This window comes from Lissotriton helveticus, chromosome 6, assembly GCF_964261635.1.
Source record: "Lissotriton helveticus chromosome 6, aLisHel1.1, whole genome shotgun sequence".
NCBI lineage: Eukaryota > Metazoa > Chordata > Amphibia > Caudata > Salamandridae > Lissotriton > Lissotriton helveticus.
The window spans coordinates 84,640,177-84,656,946 of record NC_136067.1 but is presented as its reverse complement, the minus strand read 5'-3'; the positions used below and the strand labels follow the sequence as shown (position 1 = coordinate 84,656,946).

Sequence of the window (16,770 nt, the reverse complement as noted above, 5' to 3'; positions counted from 1 at the left end):
TAGTTACTCACTAGAGTTCAATCTTTTGTTTTAATCTACTGTTTAGATTTGTTTTCCATGCGTTTAATTATTTTTTGAATCTGTAAAAAGAGTCATTAAAATATGGTTGTATATTCTTGCGGGAGTCAAATACAGTTTTTGTGGGGAATCCTTGCAAATTATGTACTTCCTGGTTGGCTTTCGCGACCCTCTCATACATTTACAAGAAAAAAGTATTTTCTTGTAATTGTGAGCAAAGTAACAGATCAGCGAAGTTGATTATATTAGTAAAATTGATTATGATTTCTTCGATGAAATTTATATAGCAATAGTATTTTTATCAGTCAAACACACAATGCTCGGCATGGACTCTGAGTTGGCTGTGCTTTCTGTTCAGCTCTCGTGATCAATCCGGGCGATCGTGCATTTGCAATCAAGTTACTAACAGTGGTTTCTTGTGATTCTGATGGTAATTAGTTTGGAAAAATTATTTATCAAGTGTTTAATCAAATATATAAATATTTTTATGATCCCACAAGACACCTATGGGAATCTTGTGAGAGGCTCAGGAGTGGAACCACACTCAAATTCTTTAGGACAAGTAGATTGCATCCTTTTTCCTTTATCTCACTTGTGGATTTTGGTGAGAGTTGACATATTTGGCTTGTTCTCCTTTCCTGCTTCCCTTTCTTCACAAAAATGTCCACATCAGATTCTGATGAGCAGCCAGGGACAGCTGCACTAGCTCAGCCATCTAAGCCTCCCAAGGAATCCTTGGTGTTGCAATTCTTTGAAAGGAGGCCAAGTAGCAAGGAAGTTTCTGCGAAGTACATTACCTGTAAACATTGCAGCAAATGAGTTCAGTTGGGGGAGCAGAAATAAACAATATAGCATGAGTATCACAGGGATATGGAGACACCTGAGGTCAATGCATCCACAAAGGCTTGCACGGGCAGAGTTGGCTAGTGCTGCACCCTTGCTGTACAGAAGCGTTCTTGTTCTACGGGAGCTTCAACATAAGTTGCTCCAGGAGATACTGTGCCTGCGCAGGTTCTAAGTGCACAAGCAAACAATAACCCTGCTTTTAATAAAGTGCTATTTTGCTCCTTGTGTGAGTAGATTATGTTTTCATCAGAGACAAGCAGGTCTGCCCAGGATAAGCTTGTCCAAGAGCACAAGTCCCCTCCTAGGCAGTAGTTTTTTAAACATTTTTTGTGCGTTTTTCCCCTTTTTGTTTTTAAGGAACCAGTGAGGTAATCCCTCCTATGCAGTCTGAGAGCGCAGTGCTTTACAGTTTGCTCTTGCAAGCCTCTCAAAAGATTTAACTTTTTGTAACAGACTTTGCATTTACACTCAATATATATTTTTTGATGTAGTATGTCTATTTTATATACACCAGAATAGTAGCAGTATGTTTAGTTTAATAAAATGCATTCCATTAAATAATTGTGGGGAAAATAAAATCACTTACATTTATGTAAAGAATCCCACTTCTTTTATCTGCATGAAATGAACATTGGTACATAGCACACATTGATACTCATTTAATTACTTTAAGTCCATTTATTTTTATTAGAACAAGTTCAATCACTACTTTTTTAACGATCCCGCAATATGGTAAACATTGTTTTAGAAGAGGAATTTGCGCTTTCCTTTATTACAGGAAATATGGGTTATAGTCCCCATTAGTAGGACGTGGGGAGAAAGTAGACTCTTGTAGTAGACCTTTTCACAATATAACAACAGTGCACAGTAGGGTGTAAGGATACACTGTGATTTGACTTACACCTCTCCACAGCCTAACAGCTGTGTATACTAGACGATAGGGAGAGACTGGCCTTTCCAGTGAGACCTTGAATGAAGGTAACAGTATGTAGTTCCATAGTAAGTACGACAAATACTGACCTCTCCACTGGGACCTCTCGTCAGAGAAATAACCATATATATTAGGGTGTCGGAATGGATTTAACTGTCCAGTCACAGCTCTTCCCCAGCATGACAGACATATACAGAAGTGTGTAGCGAAGCAAGCATTGTCCTCTCCACTAACACCTATCTCGAGGACAACATTGTGTTATATCTAAGGTTTTTACCTTACATCTTCCCTGTTTCTCTGCCTCTGCTGTTCAGCCAGTGTGAGTGGAATGTTAGTGTGAATGTGATGTCACTGGAATGTTTGGTATGCTGTGAGTGGACTGTCAGTTGGATCCTGGGCTGAGCAGCAGAGAGGATGCTCCTGGTGGGGTTTTGATTACTTATATACTGGAAAACCTATCTAACCATCTAAGAAGAATAAAGTTATCATCTGTAACCTATCCAAGTCTTCTGGAATTCCTTACCAGGATGTAACATAAATTTAGCGACGAGGATGGGATCAAAACTACGCGTGAGGACCTTCTACAAGCTTCTTAAGGACCTTCAACAAGCTTGTTAAAGGTAATTTTATTCAAGATTTTACTCAAAACGAAACTACTTAATGATTTTACGCCCTCCTGCCCCACCAGTGTCCATATTTCACCGGACAGCCCATGGACAAGGCGTAGATTTCCTGTAACCTGCTTCTTCCTGCCTAAGTCCTTCTGCCTGCTTCAAACAGGACATTTGCTTCCTGCTACCTGCTTCATTCTTTCTGATTCCTGATGCCATTGACAGAGTATTGGTTTCCTGATTTCTGCAACTTGCTGCTGTTTCCCTCTGCCTGACTTCTTCTGCCTTAGACATCTACAGTCTTAATTTTGACATTCTGTTGCGATTGACTGGGCTTTTGCTCCCTGCTCGGATGCTACCTGCTTGCCTTTAAGCTTGAAATTTTCATGTCACCCTAATTTATTTTTCATGATTTGGAGGATCGAACTGAGTGCGATTTTGTTATCTGGCAGATCGTGCAATCCAGCATGAAAGAATCCTCTTTTATCTGCACGTTTGCCACAGCGCATTTAACCAAGCCTTGTGCACTCGTGTTTATAATTTACAATAAACACTGCCCTTCTTCATGCTTCATCGCTCTTCCTAACAATTTAAACCAAGTCATCATTTTTAAAATAAACTGTCAGCAAAGCACGAAGGAAAGCCATGAATGTAGAGGAGGAGAAGTGCTATCCTGTTTTAAATGCGGTGACATTTTAACTGTTAGTAATGAAAGATTATCGGCATTTACATCTTACCTGTTTCTCTGCCTCTGCTGTTCAGCCAGTGTGAGTGGAATGTTAGTGTGAATGTGATGTCACTGGAATGTTTGGTATGCTGTGAGTGGACTGTCAGTTGGATCCTGGGCTGAGCAGCAGAGAGGATGCTCCTGGTGGGGTTTTGATTACTTATATACTGGAAAACCTATCTAACCATCTAAGAAGAATAAACTTATCATCTGTAACCCATCCAAGGCTTCTGGAATTCCTTACCAGGATGTAACATATTTATGAGCAGTATTGTGTGGGAAACAGTAGCCTTTCTACTGACACCTCTCCCTAGAGCAACAGGGATACACAGTGCTGTCTGAGGAGGGAACGACCTGTCTGCTAACACATTTTACCAGGGTGAGAGGTGTCTGTAATAGGCTTTCAGAAAAAGTTATCTCTCTGCTCATACCTCGTCCCATGCTGACAACTATGCATAGTAGGCAGTAGGGAGGAACTGCCCTGTTTGCTGACACATCTCTTTTGCCTGATAAGTCTATGTAGTAGTGTAGGTAGAGACTTGCCTCTCTCCTGTGGCATGTGTCTTGGATGACGGGTGTGCATAGTAGGGTGTGGGGGTAAATGACCTCTCCTTTCAGACCTCTCTCCAAGATGACTGGTGTGCATAGTAGGGTGTATGGGGAGTGACTAGCCTCTCCTTCGAGAACTCTTACAGATGACAGGTGTGCGTACTAGGGTGTCCTCACCTTTCACACTTCTCTCTCAGATGATCGGTGTCCATAATAGGGTGTATGGGGAGTGACTGGCCTCTCCTTGGAGACCTCTCTCCCTAATGACAGGTGTATGTAGAAGTGAGTAGGGAGGACTTGCTTCTCCTTTCAATCTCTTCCCTCAAATGACAGGTGTGCGTATTAGGGTGTGTACATAGACTGGCCTCTCCTTTTGTAGTGTGACCTAAGTCCTGCTTTGCTGGCATGTTATGTTAGCATGGCTTATTAGAAGTTTAAACGCCATTTTACCTTACCTTTACCTACATGAGAAAAGGTTTATTTTCGACATCTCTAGACTTAAATCGTGCCCCTAGTCTGCACAGTGAGAGTGCTTAAGCCGTCAAGGTTATCATAACATGGTAGCTGTTGTTCAACATGATCGAGTAACTTTTTTTAGACGCAACATTTGGCATCTGTGAGCCAACTGAGATTCTGGCGCCCATATTATTGCACAGTTGCCATGATTTTACACACTTGGAAGATTTTCCGTTTCCAGGGATGCAGAGAGCTTTTGCTGATCCTGATGTGATTTACTCTTACTGAGCGGAGAGGTAATGGGGTCCTCCAAACAAGCCTAAGAGACCTTCTTTAGTTTATAAATATAGTTCCTATATAGGGAGGGTGTTAAAACTAGGCGATATAAGACCTGTTTTCACCATCATAGTAAATTGATTTCTCCTTTGTATTTTATGGAATTGTAACAATGCTGACCTTATTATTTCTAATCATAAGTCTGCTTATGTTGGCTAAGATACTGCACCTTAGATAACGTCGTTAAAATAAATATTTTAACCTTACCCGTGTCTCTAATTTACTCCTGTTATGGACTGGTATGCGAGTATAATGAAAGAGTGTTCTCACTTCCCACCATTCCTGAGTTTGTCCTAAGTCGCATGTTCTAGGTTGTCTAATCATTGGTTACTTTGCTATAGGACGAAAAGCCAATGTGACACTGATGCTAGCTGGTTGGGGTTTTTCTAGGTACTGAGGTGAGTTTCTGGTACACCACAATTCACTGATGTCCTAGGTCTCTGTGCACAGTTCTGTGTATGAGCAGGATCCTTGCAACACTTTGAGTCCTCTCTCTCACATGAAAGGTGAGTGGTAGGGTGTGTGCATGGACTGAACATTTCTTTGGGACCTCTATCTCTGATCAAAGGGTATATGGGGGTGACTGGCCTCTCCTTTGAGACCTCACTTTCAAATGGTGGGTGTGTTTAGAGGGTGTGGGCAAAATGTACCTCTTCTTTGAGACCTCTCTCTGAGATGAGAGGATCACATAGGAGGGCATGGGGAAGGACTGACCTCTCCATTGGGACCGCCCTCTCAGATGACAGGTGTGCATAGTAGAGTCTTTGGATGGACTGGCCTTTCCTTTCATACCTCTCTCTCAGATGACAGGTGTGCGTGGTGTGGAGAGAGACTGGCCTCTCTGCTGAGACCCCTTTCTTGAATGACGAGTGTGTGTATTAGGTTGTGTGGATGGACTGACTTTTCCTTTCAGACCTCACTCTAAGATGACGGGTGTGCATCGTAGTGTGTGGAGAATGACAGGTTTGTCCTTTCAGACCGCTCTCTCAGACGACAGGTGTGCATAGTAGGGTCTGTTCAGAGAGACTGGCCTCTCAGCTCAGACCTTTCTCTCAAATAATGGATGTTGTAGTAATGAGTGGAGGGGACTGCTCTCCTTGCTCACACCCCTCTCTCTAATAAAAGGTATGCATAATAGAGCGTGTGATGAGATGTACTCTATGTACTACTCTTACCAAGCCAATGGGCATAAATAGTACACTCAGATAATCACCATCTCCAGTAATACTCCTTCCTACTGTAGCAAGTGTGCATACTGCATCGTTTTCAAAGTTCACCTGTTCCTTTCTACTTTTCATGATGCCGTAAGAGTCTTGCGGGATTGTAACATTTAAAAAAAAGAATTAACCCTTTAATCTTCACAGTACTTATCTCTTACAGACTTCCTCTCAAAAACAAGAACCACAATATCCATTCCTACTAAAAGAGTGTATTGAGAACTCATCTACTACTTATTACTATTCACGATCCTGTGAGAGAACCACACGATCGTAAAAATGAGCTAAAAACAATATGCATTTATAATCTTCACAGTAGGTATCCCCTAGACACCTCCTCCCTAAATCTAGGGGGACAGAATGCTTTCTGCTGCCCTCCAAATTTTCACAGTAAACAGAAATGGCAGACATTTCAGTCAGTCAGTTAAAATAACTTTATTCGGCTGACTGTCCGCCATAAAAGAATGCATCAAAAGACATTTTAAACGGGTGAAAAAATGATACAGACAAAAATAATGTATTTTGAAACAATGACAATTCACAATCAGAATATCAAGGTAATAATCAATAAATTAACACAAAGTAACAGCGTAAATCAGGGAAAGGGTATAGATGAGTTCATAACAATCCCGTATCCCAGTGTTCTAAGTGCCCAGAGATGATTCATTAAAACAAGTAAAATCATTTCCCAACAATGTCTTGTAAACGAGCACCCAAAGATATAAATCTATAAATCATTAGATAAGTAAATTCATCATTTAAAGGCTAAAGATAATATAAAGCTGCCGGGCACTTCCTAATGTTTAAAAACTTTAGAAGAGGGATGATAAAATCACTCCTTGGGTTGATATAAAGTTGACAAAACAAAATAAAGTGAAGCGTGCACTGAGCGGACATAGAATCGCAAGGGCACAGATCCAGTTTGGCATCGCAGTAAACCTTACGGGGATAAGAAACCAAAAAATGCGAAATGCCAAATCTAAATCTAATAAGGTAGAACAATTTAGTATGACTGAAATAAAAGGAAAGATAAGGCTCAACGCCCGAGAGCATACTAGAAGCGAGTGTTCTAACACTCTCTTTTTTGCCATCTCTGAATTTCCTCTAGATGAGTTTAGGCAGTTTAGAAGATCTCTTTTCAGTTTTGCTTTGGGAATCTTGCCAATATTAGCTGGATTGTGAAAACAATCTGCCAACCCCAGTGACTCTAACGTTTTTTTTACATAACTTAGCCAAAGCATCTTTGACATATAATCCAGTTTAAAACAGTCTAAAATCTTTGCACGGTTAAGTGCTGGTTCTTCCTTCGCCCACATAGAATGCCACAATAGAGTTGGTGCTATTTGTATGCGGTAAGACAAAGGTATCTAGCCAAGTTCGCTATGACAGACATGTGCGAATGGTGAAACGCTTCCTAAATTCAGTAATCAAAAAGGATTGCACTTTCTTACTAGCTCTAAATGCTTTGCAATTGAAGTAAGGTACAAAGCTGGGAGTGTGAATGGCGCCAAGTTGGCTTCTGGTTTTTGTAATCATATTTTTACAAAACATGTCCTTGAAGCTTAAATTACATGTGTAAGTGACACTAGGCTGGGTAGATGCATATTTCACAATGCTCACTTCAGTGTGAAGCGCAGGCCAATGTTTGGTCAATATTTTGCTGATGTACCAGCTTGATTACTGAAGGTGGTGATCCCCCTGATCTGTTCATTCTCATCTACAGGAATCTTACGCTTAACCACCAATGTCTCAGGTCTATTAATACCTTCAGCTTTCCTTGCTGCTACAGACAATTTCTGCTCCTCATACCCCCTATAATGGACTCTTTCAAAACGTTACAGTTTTCTCTTCTTCAAAAGCGTCATCATTGCTACAATTTCTCCGAGCCTTGAAAGTTCACTAAAGGGGATACTGCCTATCAAGCTCTTCGGATGACCACTAGTCGCATGAAGTACACTGTTGCCAGCAGTGCTTATGCGAAAGAGCTTAGTGCAGATACATGAATTGTAAACCTTCAATTGGAGGTTTAGAAATTCTAAATACCTATTGCTGATTTTGCTGGTGAATCTAAGATTCAATTTATTTCTGTTGAGCTTTTCCACAAAGGAGTGAGCCAGACGTTCTGATCCACGAAAGGTGCCCAGAGCACCACGTTGTCCTCATAAGATTGAAGTAATGACACAACCTGTTCCTCCCACCAGCCCATGTACAGACTCGCATAACCGGGGGCGAAACAGGTCCCCATCACGGTGCCCTGGGTTTGGTGGTAAAATTGTCCGTCAAATACAAAAATATTATTTCTCAAAGACAATCTGATCATGTCAAGGATCATTTCATTTTGTAGGAAGAAAGAGAGTGATCTACTTCTGAGAAAATAACAACAGGCCTGTAGGCCAAGATTATGAGGAATGCAGGTGTATATATTGCATACATCAAGTCGCATAAGTAGATATTCATCTTCCCACATGATTCACTGAGTAAATCTAAGAAAATCACCACTGTCTTTAACAAATGATCTAAGTGATTTAATCAAAGGCTGCAAGAGGTAATCCACATATCTTGAGGTATTTTCAAGCAAACAGTTAATTGAAGAAGTGTATATATATATATATATATATATATATGCCAGACGTCCTCTCTCGTTAAAAAGAAGGAAGGGACACAGCGAGGCTCATTTGAACATTTATTGAAGAAAAGTCGGCATGACCGGTTTCGGCGTCAAGCCTTTTTCAAATGCCGCAGTTCGTAAAGGGTGCATCCGTCAGGTTAATATTGAGCTCCTCCCATGCCGTGATGAAAGGCTCAGCTGCAGCACATTCTTATGCCGACGTCACAGAAACCTCTGACATGGACTTCTGTTCCCATCATGCACCTTGTTGAAATTCAATGTGCCGTAGAGGTAAGTAACCCACAAAAATGCAGGGAATAAATGTTCTTGTGTCCCCTACTCCCTAGCCAACACATTCGAAGTCACGAAGGCTGGAAGCGAATGACAGTGCAAAACGCCTCTCGGGAAGTCCCGGACCACCATCAGGCAGCAGCTCCTTGTCAACATCGGTGTGCAGGCGGGCTGTGATATATAGCGATTCCTCGGAAGAAGCAAGTTAGTTTCCTAACGTCCTGTAGGTATCACAGCCCAAGCAGGAAGGGTCCCTTCAGAAGTGCCACAGGAATGCACTTATAGTATGCCGGACGTCCTCTCTCGTTAAAAAGAAGGGAGGGACACAGCGGGGCTCATTTGACCATTTATTGAAGAAAAGTCGGCATGACCGATTCGGCGTCAAGCCTTTTTCAAATGCCGCAGTTCGTAAAGGATGCCTCCGTCAGGTTAATATTGAGCTCCTCCCATGCCGTGATGAAAGGCTCAGCTGCAGCACATTCTTATGCCAACATCACAGAAACCTCTGACATGGACTTCTGTCCCCATCATGCACCTTGTTGAAATTCAATGTGCCGCAGAGGTAAGTAACCCACGAAAATGCAGGGAATAAATGTTCTTGTGTCCCCTACTCCCTAGCCCCCACATTCGAAGTCACAAAGGCTGGAAGCGAATGACAGTGCAAAACGCCTCTCGGGAAGTCCCGGACCACCATCAGGCAGCAGCTCCTTGGGAACATCGGTGTGCAGGCGGGCTGTGATATATCAATTCCTCGCCTCCTATATATATATATATATATGTATATATGACACATTTGAACTGTAAGTTCTATCTGCCACTTCGCCACTGTCTTTCATGTTCTGCACAGATGTAAATATAGATGTCAGTGTAAGCATGGGCGGATTTTGCGGATCCACGATCCGCGGATTTTGCGGATTTGCGGATCGTGGATCCGCAAAAATCGGCGGATTTGCGGATTTGCGGATCCGCGGATCCGCCCTGCTGAATGAGTCACTGCATTTGAGCTTCAACTAGTTTCAGCGACCATGTGTGTGTTACTATGCAATCGCCCCGAGGGGCGCAGGGGTCCCTTGGGTGAGCTGTCCATCATAGTGGGTCAATGGCGGGAAGACGGTGCACACTGCGAGTGTGTGGGGGAGCTTCCATGCGAGTGCACATGCACAGCTGATTTTCGACGGTAGATTTGGGAAGAAGGCACACCTGCCTCGACGACGCTCACGATTGTTTTTGGGCAGATGAATGAGTCACTGCATTTGAGCTTCAACTAGTTTCAGCGACCATGTGTGTGTTACTATGCAATCGCCCCGAGGGGTGCAGGGGTCCCTTCAGCTTCCTGGGGTGCAGGGGTCCCTTCAGCTTCCTGGCCACAGGAACAGCACGAGGATTGCGCTCGTGAAAGTCAAGGATGCAAAGGCCTCTATCCAGCATCACAGCTGATTTTCGACTGTAGATTTGGGAAGAAGGCACACCTGCCTCGACGACGCTCACAATTGTTTTTGGGCAGATGAATGAGTCCCTGCATTTGAGCTTCAACTAGTTTCAGCGACCATGTGTGTGTTACTATGCAATCGCCCCGAGGGGCGCAGGGGTCCCTTGGGTGAGCTGTCCATCATAGTGGGTCAATGGCGTGAAGACGGTGCACACTGCGAGTGTGTGGGGGGCGCTTCCATGCGAGTGCACATGCACAGCTGATTTTCGACGGTAGATTTGGGAAGAAGGCACACCTGCCTCGACGACGCTCACAATTGTTTTTGGGCAGATGAATGAGTCACTGCATTTGAGCTTCAACTAGTTTCAGCGACCATGTGTGTGTTACTATGCAATCGCCCCGAGGGGTGCAGGGGTCCCTTCAGCTTCCTGGCCACAGGAACAGCACAAGGATTGCGCTCGTGAAAGTCAAGGATGCAAAGGCCTCTATCCAGCATCACAGCTGATTTTCGACGGTAGATTTGGGAAGAAGGCACACCTGACAGAAGCTCCTGGTCACAGGAAGGGCATGTTGTAAATATTTTACGATGGCGCCGGCAAGCTGCCAGCGCCATCCTAAAATAGTTACTAAATTAGCTTCAACAGGAAGCTCTAATGGATAAAATAAAGCAGGTGCTCGAGCACCTGCTTTATTTGATCTATTAGAGCTTCCTGTTGAAGCTAACTTAGTAACTATTTTAGGATGGCGCTGGCAGCTTGCCGGCACCATCGTAAAATAGTTACAACAGGCCAGCCAGGCTTCAACTTTTGCCCCCGGAATCCGCCGCTCGCGGATTTGCGAATTCGCGGGAGTTCGCGGATCGCAAATTTACCGAAAATTCGCAAAATCCGCGAGCGGAACGGATTTTGCGCCCATGCTTACTTGGATGAGGGGAGTGAGGATACGAATAATATTTAAATATTCCTATTTAATCATACATCGGACAGGTAGGGAAACACAGTGCGATAAGGCCAGAGTTATAACAGACTGCTGTTTACCATACATTGATGTGAGAGATCTTGACTATTTAGCTAAATTGCTGATGTGTGAAGTGGGCTGTGTTCATTTGAAAGTTGAATTCTGAGCAATGATAGGTACTCATTGACACTTCTGTTTTTCTCCTTTCACAGGAAATCACCAGTAAACCTCAGTTTATCGTAGGTGGAGCTCAGCGGACAGATATCTGCCAGGGGAAACTGGGTGAGTATACGGATAGATGTAAAATGAGACAAAGGTGGGAGCATAAAGCGGATGTGTGTTTAGAGAAATACAATAATTTATAATAGGAGGGCAGTATGAGCTGTTGACAGACCTCGAGACAGGGGTTTACTTCCTGGTATGATGAAAGTATTGATGCAAATGTCGAAGGCTTCTTGTTATTGGTTTGTTTCTATGTTTGATTTTTTGGCCATATATCGTGGGCAGTTTTATTGGGCAAATAACAACAGTGCTAATGATCCCTGTAATTTGTAGCATCCTCAACAGCCTGGGTACTCACCAATGTCTACACCACACATGGAGATTAGTAGAACACGTCTTTATTAGTCGGTGTGTAACCGCAAACTCAACATTCTACACCTGCATTCACTGTGCTCTAAAGCTTACGTCACAGTTCTACTGAGTCCATCAGTAGCCATAAGAGTTCCATCATTGCTAACTCACACAACACTACATCTCCCCCTCTGTTAAAAATAATAATATTTTTTAACAAATATTTTATAATAATATACACAAAAATATATATAAAATCATTTATATTCATTAGGACATCGTAGTGCTTTGATCACACGTCCCGACTTTGTCTTCAGAAATTGGGGCTAGGCAGTTGACGTGCCTATGATCTGCGTTTTGCAGTGCAGGAACAGCAGTCGAAGTTTTTACTTGTCCTTTCAGATCCAGTCTCTACATTTTACATCAGTGCCTGACGGGCGATGAGCCACATTTCAGAAGTGCAAGCAATCTCACGTATGGACTACCCAGGACATTGGGCAGTCTCTGTGTGTCCTTTGCTGGTAATAACATGAAAGGGACCAGCATCATAGGGAGCAACAGATTTTTATTTTCTAGTGGCTATTGATCCATCCTGCCTCCTCAGCCTTACTGTAGGTTCTCTGGCCGTTTCTCTTTTGAGAAGCCACGCACGCATTCTGCTAGGCTTATCCCCTTCTCTGTGCAGTTGCTGCCTGTAGTCTCTACGTATGAAGTTATCTAGCCTACCATACAAATCAAAGGAGGGAGCTCAGAAGGTGTGTCCTCCTGGACAACAGGGATGGATTCAGTCTCCCCAAAATCAGTTAAAGAAACAAGGAGAATCCACCCACATGTATAATAGGCGAAAGACGAAAAACTGTTTTTTTCTGAATGACGAGTGTTCCCTACATTGGTGGGAAGCACTCAGTGTTTTTAAATACACCCTCACACACCAAAAGGGACCTTGGTGTCATGCTTCATCATAGGGGTCTTCGTGTCCCTCTACGGAACGCGGCGTGCTACTAACCAACAGATACGCGGGAGCATTGTTGTAAACTCTATGTGTGGTGTGTTAGGTTTGTGAGTGGTAGGGTCAGAAGTGAATGGTTAAGGTGAATATTAAAAAATACCTGGCGTGTGAGGACTAAAACAATTTTAATATGCCTCCGTGCTGGTATTATTACAAGGTGTGATGGAGGTTGTAAGTGTATTTAATGAACACAACCTCCTGTGTGCCTCGACATGTTTCAAAGCGTAAAGCTTCTTCTTCAGGACGGGTGCACAGATCCCTACCCTACTCACATGTGACAGATTTACGCTGTCTCTACATAGGTAATACTATGTGTGTGAAAAGCCAAATGTGTCTTTTATGGTAGAGATGGCCTGAAAGTCAGTGTTGCCCTCAGTAACAATCTGAAAAAGAACAGAAGGGTGCACATGGGGCATTAGAAGGAAATAAATTCACAACCTGCAAAAGTGAACAATGACATAGTGTCTAAAGGTGATGATTGATCTAGCAGTACCTGTGAGGTGCTCTGTAAAAAAGGACATATACAAGACAGACCCAACACATAACAAAAAACACACTCTCTATGCAAATTCCAGTGGTTGCTGTAGTCATCCCCTATTGCCTAATATAAAAACCTAATAAACTGTGAGAGAAATATTGGGTTTTGAGAAAAAAGCATACTTGTTTCAATGAAGTCACATTGCATCATGAGCCTGCAAGGGCGTTGTGTGCTTAATAGCAATCTGTGGGGGGGAAAAGTGGAAAGAAAGGAGGCACAGCGATCAGCATCTGGCGATAGTACTCACATAGTCATGGTGGTCCGGTTTCTTGACAGCGGCTATGCCGTACTTACAAGGTGAAGAGGTACTTCCTGACAGCCAAACGCTCCGCTCGCAGCTCCGTGGTTTGAGTGGAGGCTGCGAGGGAGTGCCTTTTATCCTGTCGTTAATTGTTGTTCAAACAGTTTCCCGCCTCATAACAGTTACGGGCTGATCACAATGTCCGCAGTGCTCCCTTACTGCTACTGCGTCCGGGGCCGGATACTAGCTGGCCGCACCTGCACACTATTGGTGCTCATCCCGTCTGGATAAAGACTAGACCGCTGACTCGCGGTGGATCATATCTATTAACTGCGGTTGCGCACTGGCTGTGACAAAGAGGGCTTCACGGGAGCAAGGGAGCCTCTGACTAGTATATTGTTTATTTGCCAAATACTTCACTCGTGAACGAGATGATTAGAGGCAATATAGATGTTAATTTATAACAATAAAAATGGGAGAAATCATAATGATATCTGGATCAAAAAACACAGGGGTATGACCCTATTGCAAAACTACGATACTAATGATAAAAAAATAATAATAAAGGGGGGATAACAGACGTGTCGTGAGGGATACGAATAAAAGCGGTAGATACACCACCATGGCCTCACTTATCATACATAGATTATTGTATTCAAAGAAATTGGTAAGTCTAAGTTGGTTTATAGTTCCCAAATGGAGCAATGTTCTTGGTTAGGTATTAAGTATCATAGTTCTGGCCATTATGAGAAAAGAGAGAGAGAAGGGTTCAAAGGGGATTTTCTCCCCGTTCTCATTGTCATAAGACGAATAACGTGAATTGATTCCAAGGGATATGGTCTTTGAGTCCTATCACGTTGGTTCCCAGACGGAACACCCAGCGTTGTTCCTTCTCTAGCAAACTCATCTCTGAGGGTAGTTGCTCTATGACCGTCCAGTGTAGGTCATTCAATGTGTGTGTTTTGTTTAGAAAATGGGAGTCCATCTTTGTGGTACTTTTTTACACCGGATGTTACTTTTATGTTCACCTATATGGGTCTAGACTGGTCTTGACGTATTACCTATGTATTCGAGCCCACATGGGCACGTAATAATGTATATGACGTTGCAGCTGTTACAATTGGTGAACTTCCTCTGTTCCCATCTGTTACCATTCCTAAATTCCACCCATCTGCTTTTCTTGGTGAGGTGGCATGTGCTACAGTTGCCGAATGGGTGGTGGCCCTGTACAGGGTTATGAGAAGGGTTAGTGCAGAGGGTTTGGCACATGCGAGGGTGCGTGTGAACCAGCATATCCTTAAGATTCCTGCCTCTTTTGTGGGCAAACAGCACTTTCTCTAAATTGAGGTTGCCACAGGTGAGGGTTCTCCAGTGTCTGTTCACAATTTTAGAAATCACATCCGAATGGGTGTTGAACATAGTCCCACATATGGGTCTTGAGTCCTGCTCCTTCGGAGCCCTTTATTCTAGCAAAGACTCCCTGTGGTTATTACGTGCCCTTTTTATGGCCCTGTCCACAACAGGTGTTGGGTATTTTTGATGGCAGAGTTTAGTTCTGAGATCAGTGGCCTGTTCTTTGTAATCAGTGCGGTCGGTGCAGTTCCCCCTGAGACGGAGCAACTGCCCATATGGAAGGTTGTCTCATAAATGGCGTGGATGGAAGCTGTCATATCTCAACAGGCAGTTCTTTGATGTTGGTTTGAAATGTGTGGTTGTCTTTAGTGCCCCCGCTTCCGGGTAAAATGTTGAGGTCTAAAAACACTAAACTCTCACGGGATGAAATGCTTGTGAATTTTAGGTAGGGATTTTGCTGATTGATCCATGTCATGAATTGTTTAATGGATTCAGTGTTCCCCTCCCAGATGACCAGCACATCGTCTATGTAGCGCTTCCAGGTGATGATGTTATTTCTGAAAAGGTTGTCTGGGTGTAGAATTTTCTTGTGCTCCAGATGGTGAACATAGAGACCAGCCAGGCTGGGAGCAAAAGTGCTCCCCGTGCTGGTCCCATGTTTCTGTAAGTAGAGAGTGGTCTCGTAGAGGAAGAAATTATTTGTAAGGGCCATTAGCAGTGTCCTGGGCCTTTGGTACTCCCACAGCCGTCATTGCTAACTCACACAACACTACATCTCCCCCTCTGTTAAAAAAATACATTTCTTTTACAAATATTTAATAATAATATACACAAAAATATATACAAAATCATAACTATTCATTAGGACATCTTGGTACTTTGATCACACATCCCGACTTTGTCTTCAGAAATTGGGGCTAGGCAGTTGACGTGTCTATGATCTGCATTTTGCAGTGCAGGAACAGCAGTCGAAGTTTTCACTTGTCCTTTCAGATCCAGTCTATACATCTTACAGCAGTGCCTGACGGGCGATGAGCCACATGTCAGAAATGCAAGCAATCTCACGTATGGACTACCCTGGACGTTGGGCAGTCACTTTGTGTCCTTGCTGGTAATAACATGAAAGGGATCAGCATCGAAGGGAGCAACAGATTTTTGTTTTCTAGGGGCTATTGATCCATTCTGCCTCCTCAGCCTTACTCTAGGTTCTCTGGCCGTTTCTCTTTTGGGAAGCCACACAGGCATTCTGCTAGACTTATCCCCTTCTCTGCGCAGTTGCTGCATGTAGTCTCTACGTATGAAGTTATCTAGCCTACCCCACGTTTCGTCCAACTGTCTCACCACTCTGAGTTCCATGTCCCATTTGTCCTCATTGTCCCGTTCCGAACCTTTCCTCTGCTGCACCCTTGTCAGTTCTATTTCCCCATTTCTCAATTTCGCCTGTAACTACCTCCTTATTCCACATATCTCACCCATACATTCTCCGCATACCACCGCTTTCAGTGCTTCCCATTCCATGCCTCGGCTGACAGCTGTACCCCAATTCCCTACAATATATTTAGTAATTTTAACCGCTAATTCCTGACTGAAGGGTGCATCCGTTAGCGTATCTGGTTGCATTTTCCAATGTCTACTTCCCTGTCCTGCTACTCCCCCCTCCCACTCCAGCAGTAGCGGGGAGTGATCAGATAAGTACCTGCCCAAACATCCCACTTTGTGTGTTTTCCACCTGCATGTGTTCCGTACAGAGCGCTCTGTCCAATCTGCTATATGTCTTGTGTGTCGCCGAGTAGCATGAGTATTCCCGTTGAGTTGGGTATTGTTCCCTCCTGAGTTCTTTACATCTTAGGTTGTACATTACCTCTTTGGGTGTGTTTACCATGCCTGGTTTATTCCTAGCACTCGGGGTGATATATCCACACTGGCATCGAGTACACAATTAAAGTCCCCCACGCAGAGCAGCCTTTCTATCATGTTATCTGTGAGCATATGTTGCAGTTTAGGAAAAAACTCCCTGTTGTCCACATTGGGCGCATACCCATTAAGAATAGTCATGTCTGTACCATCTAGCACCCCCTGC

General features: G+C 43.4%; 1 protein-coding gene across 1 annotated transcript in view; it reads left to right on the top strand.

Annotated features, from left to right (window-relative positions):
- LOC144762254 (calpain-1 catalytic subunit-like) overlaps positions 1 to 16,770 on the top strand; it is a 359,395-nt gene that overhangs the window by 33,973 nt on the left and 308,652 nt on the right. Inside the window, exon 2 of the mRNA XM_078647398.1 lies at positions 11,189 to 11,258. Within this exon, the coding sequence (XP_078503524.1) occupies positions 11,189 to 11,258 (70 nt within the window). The remainder of the gene's footprint in view (positions 1 to 11,188; positions 11,259 to 16,770) is intronic.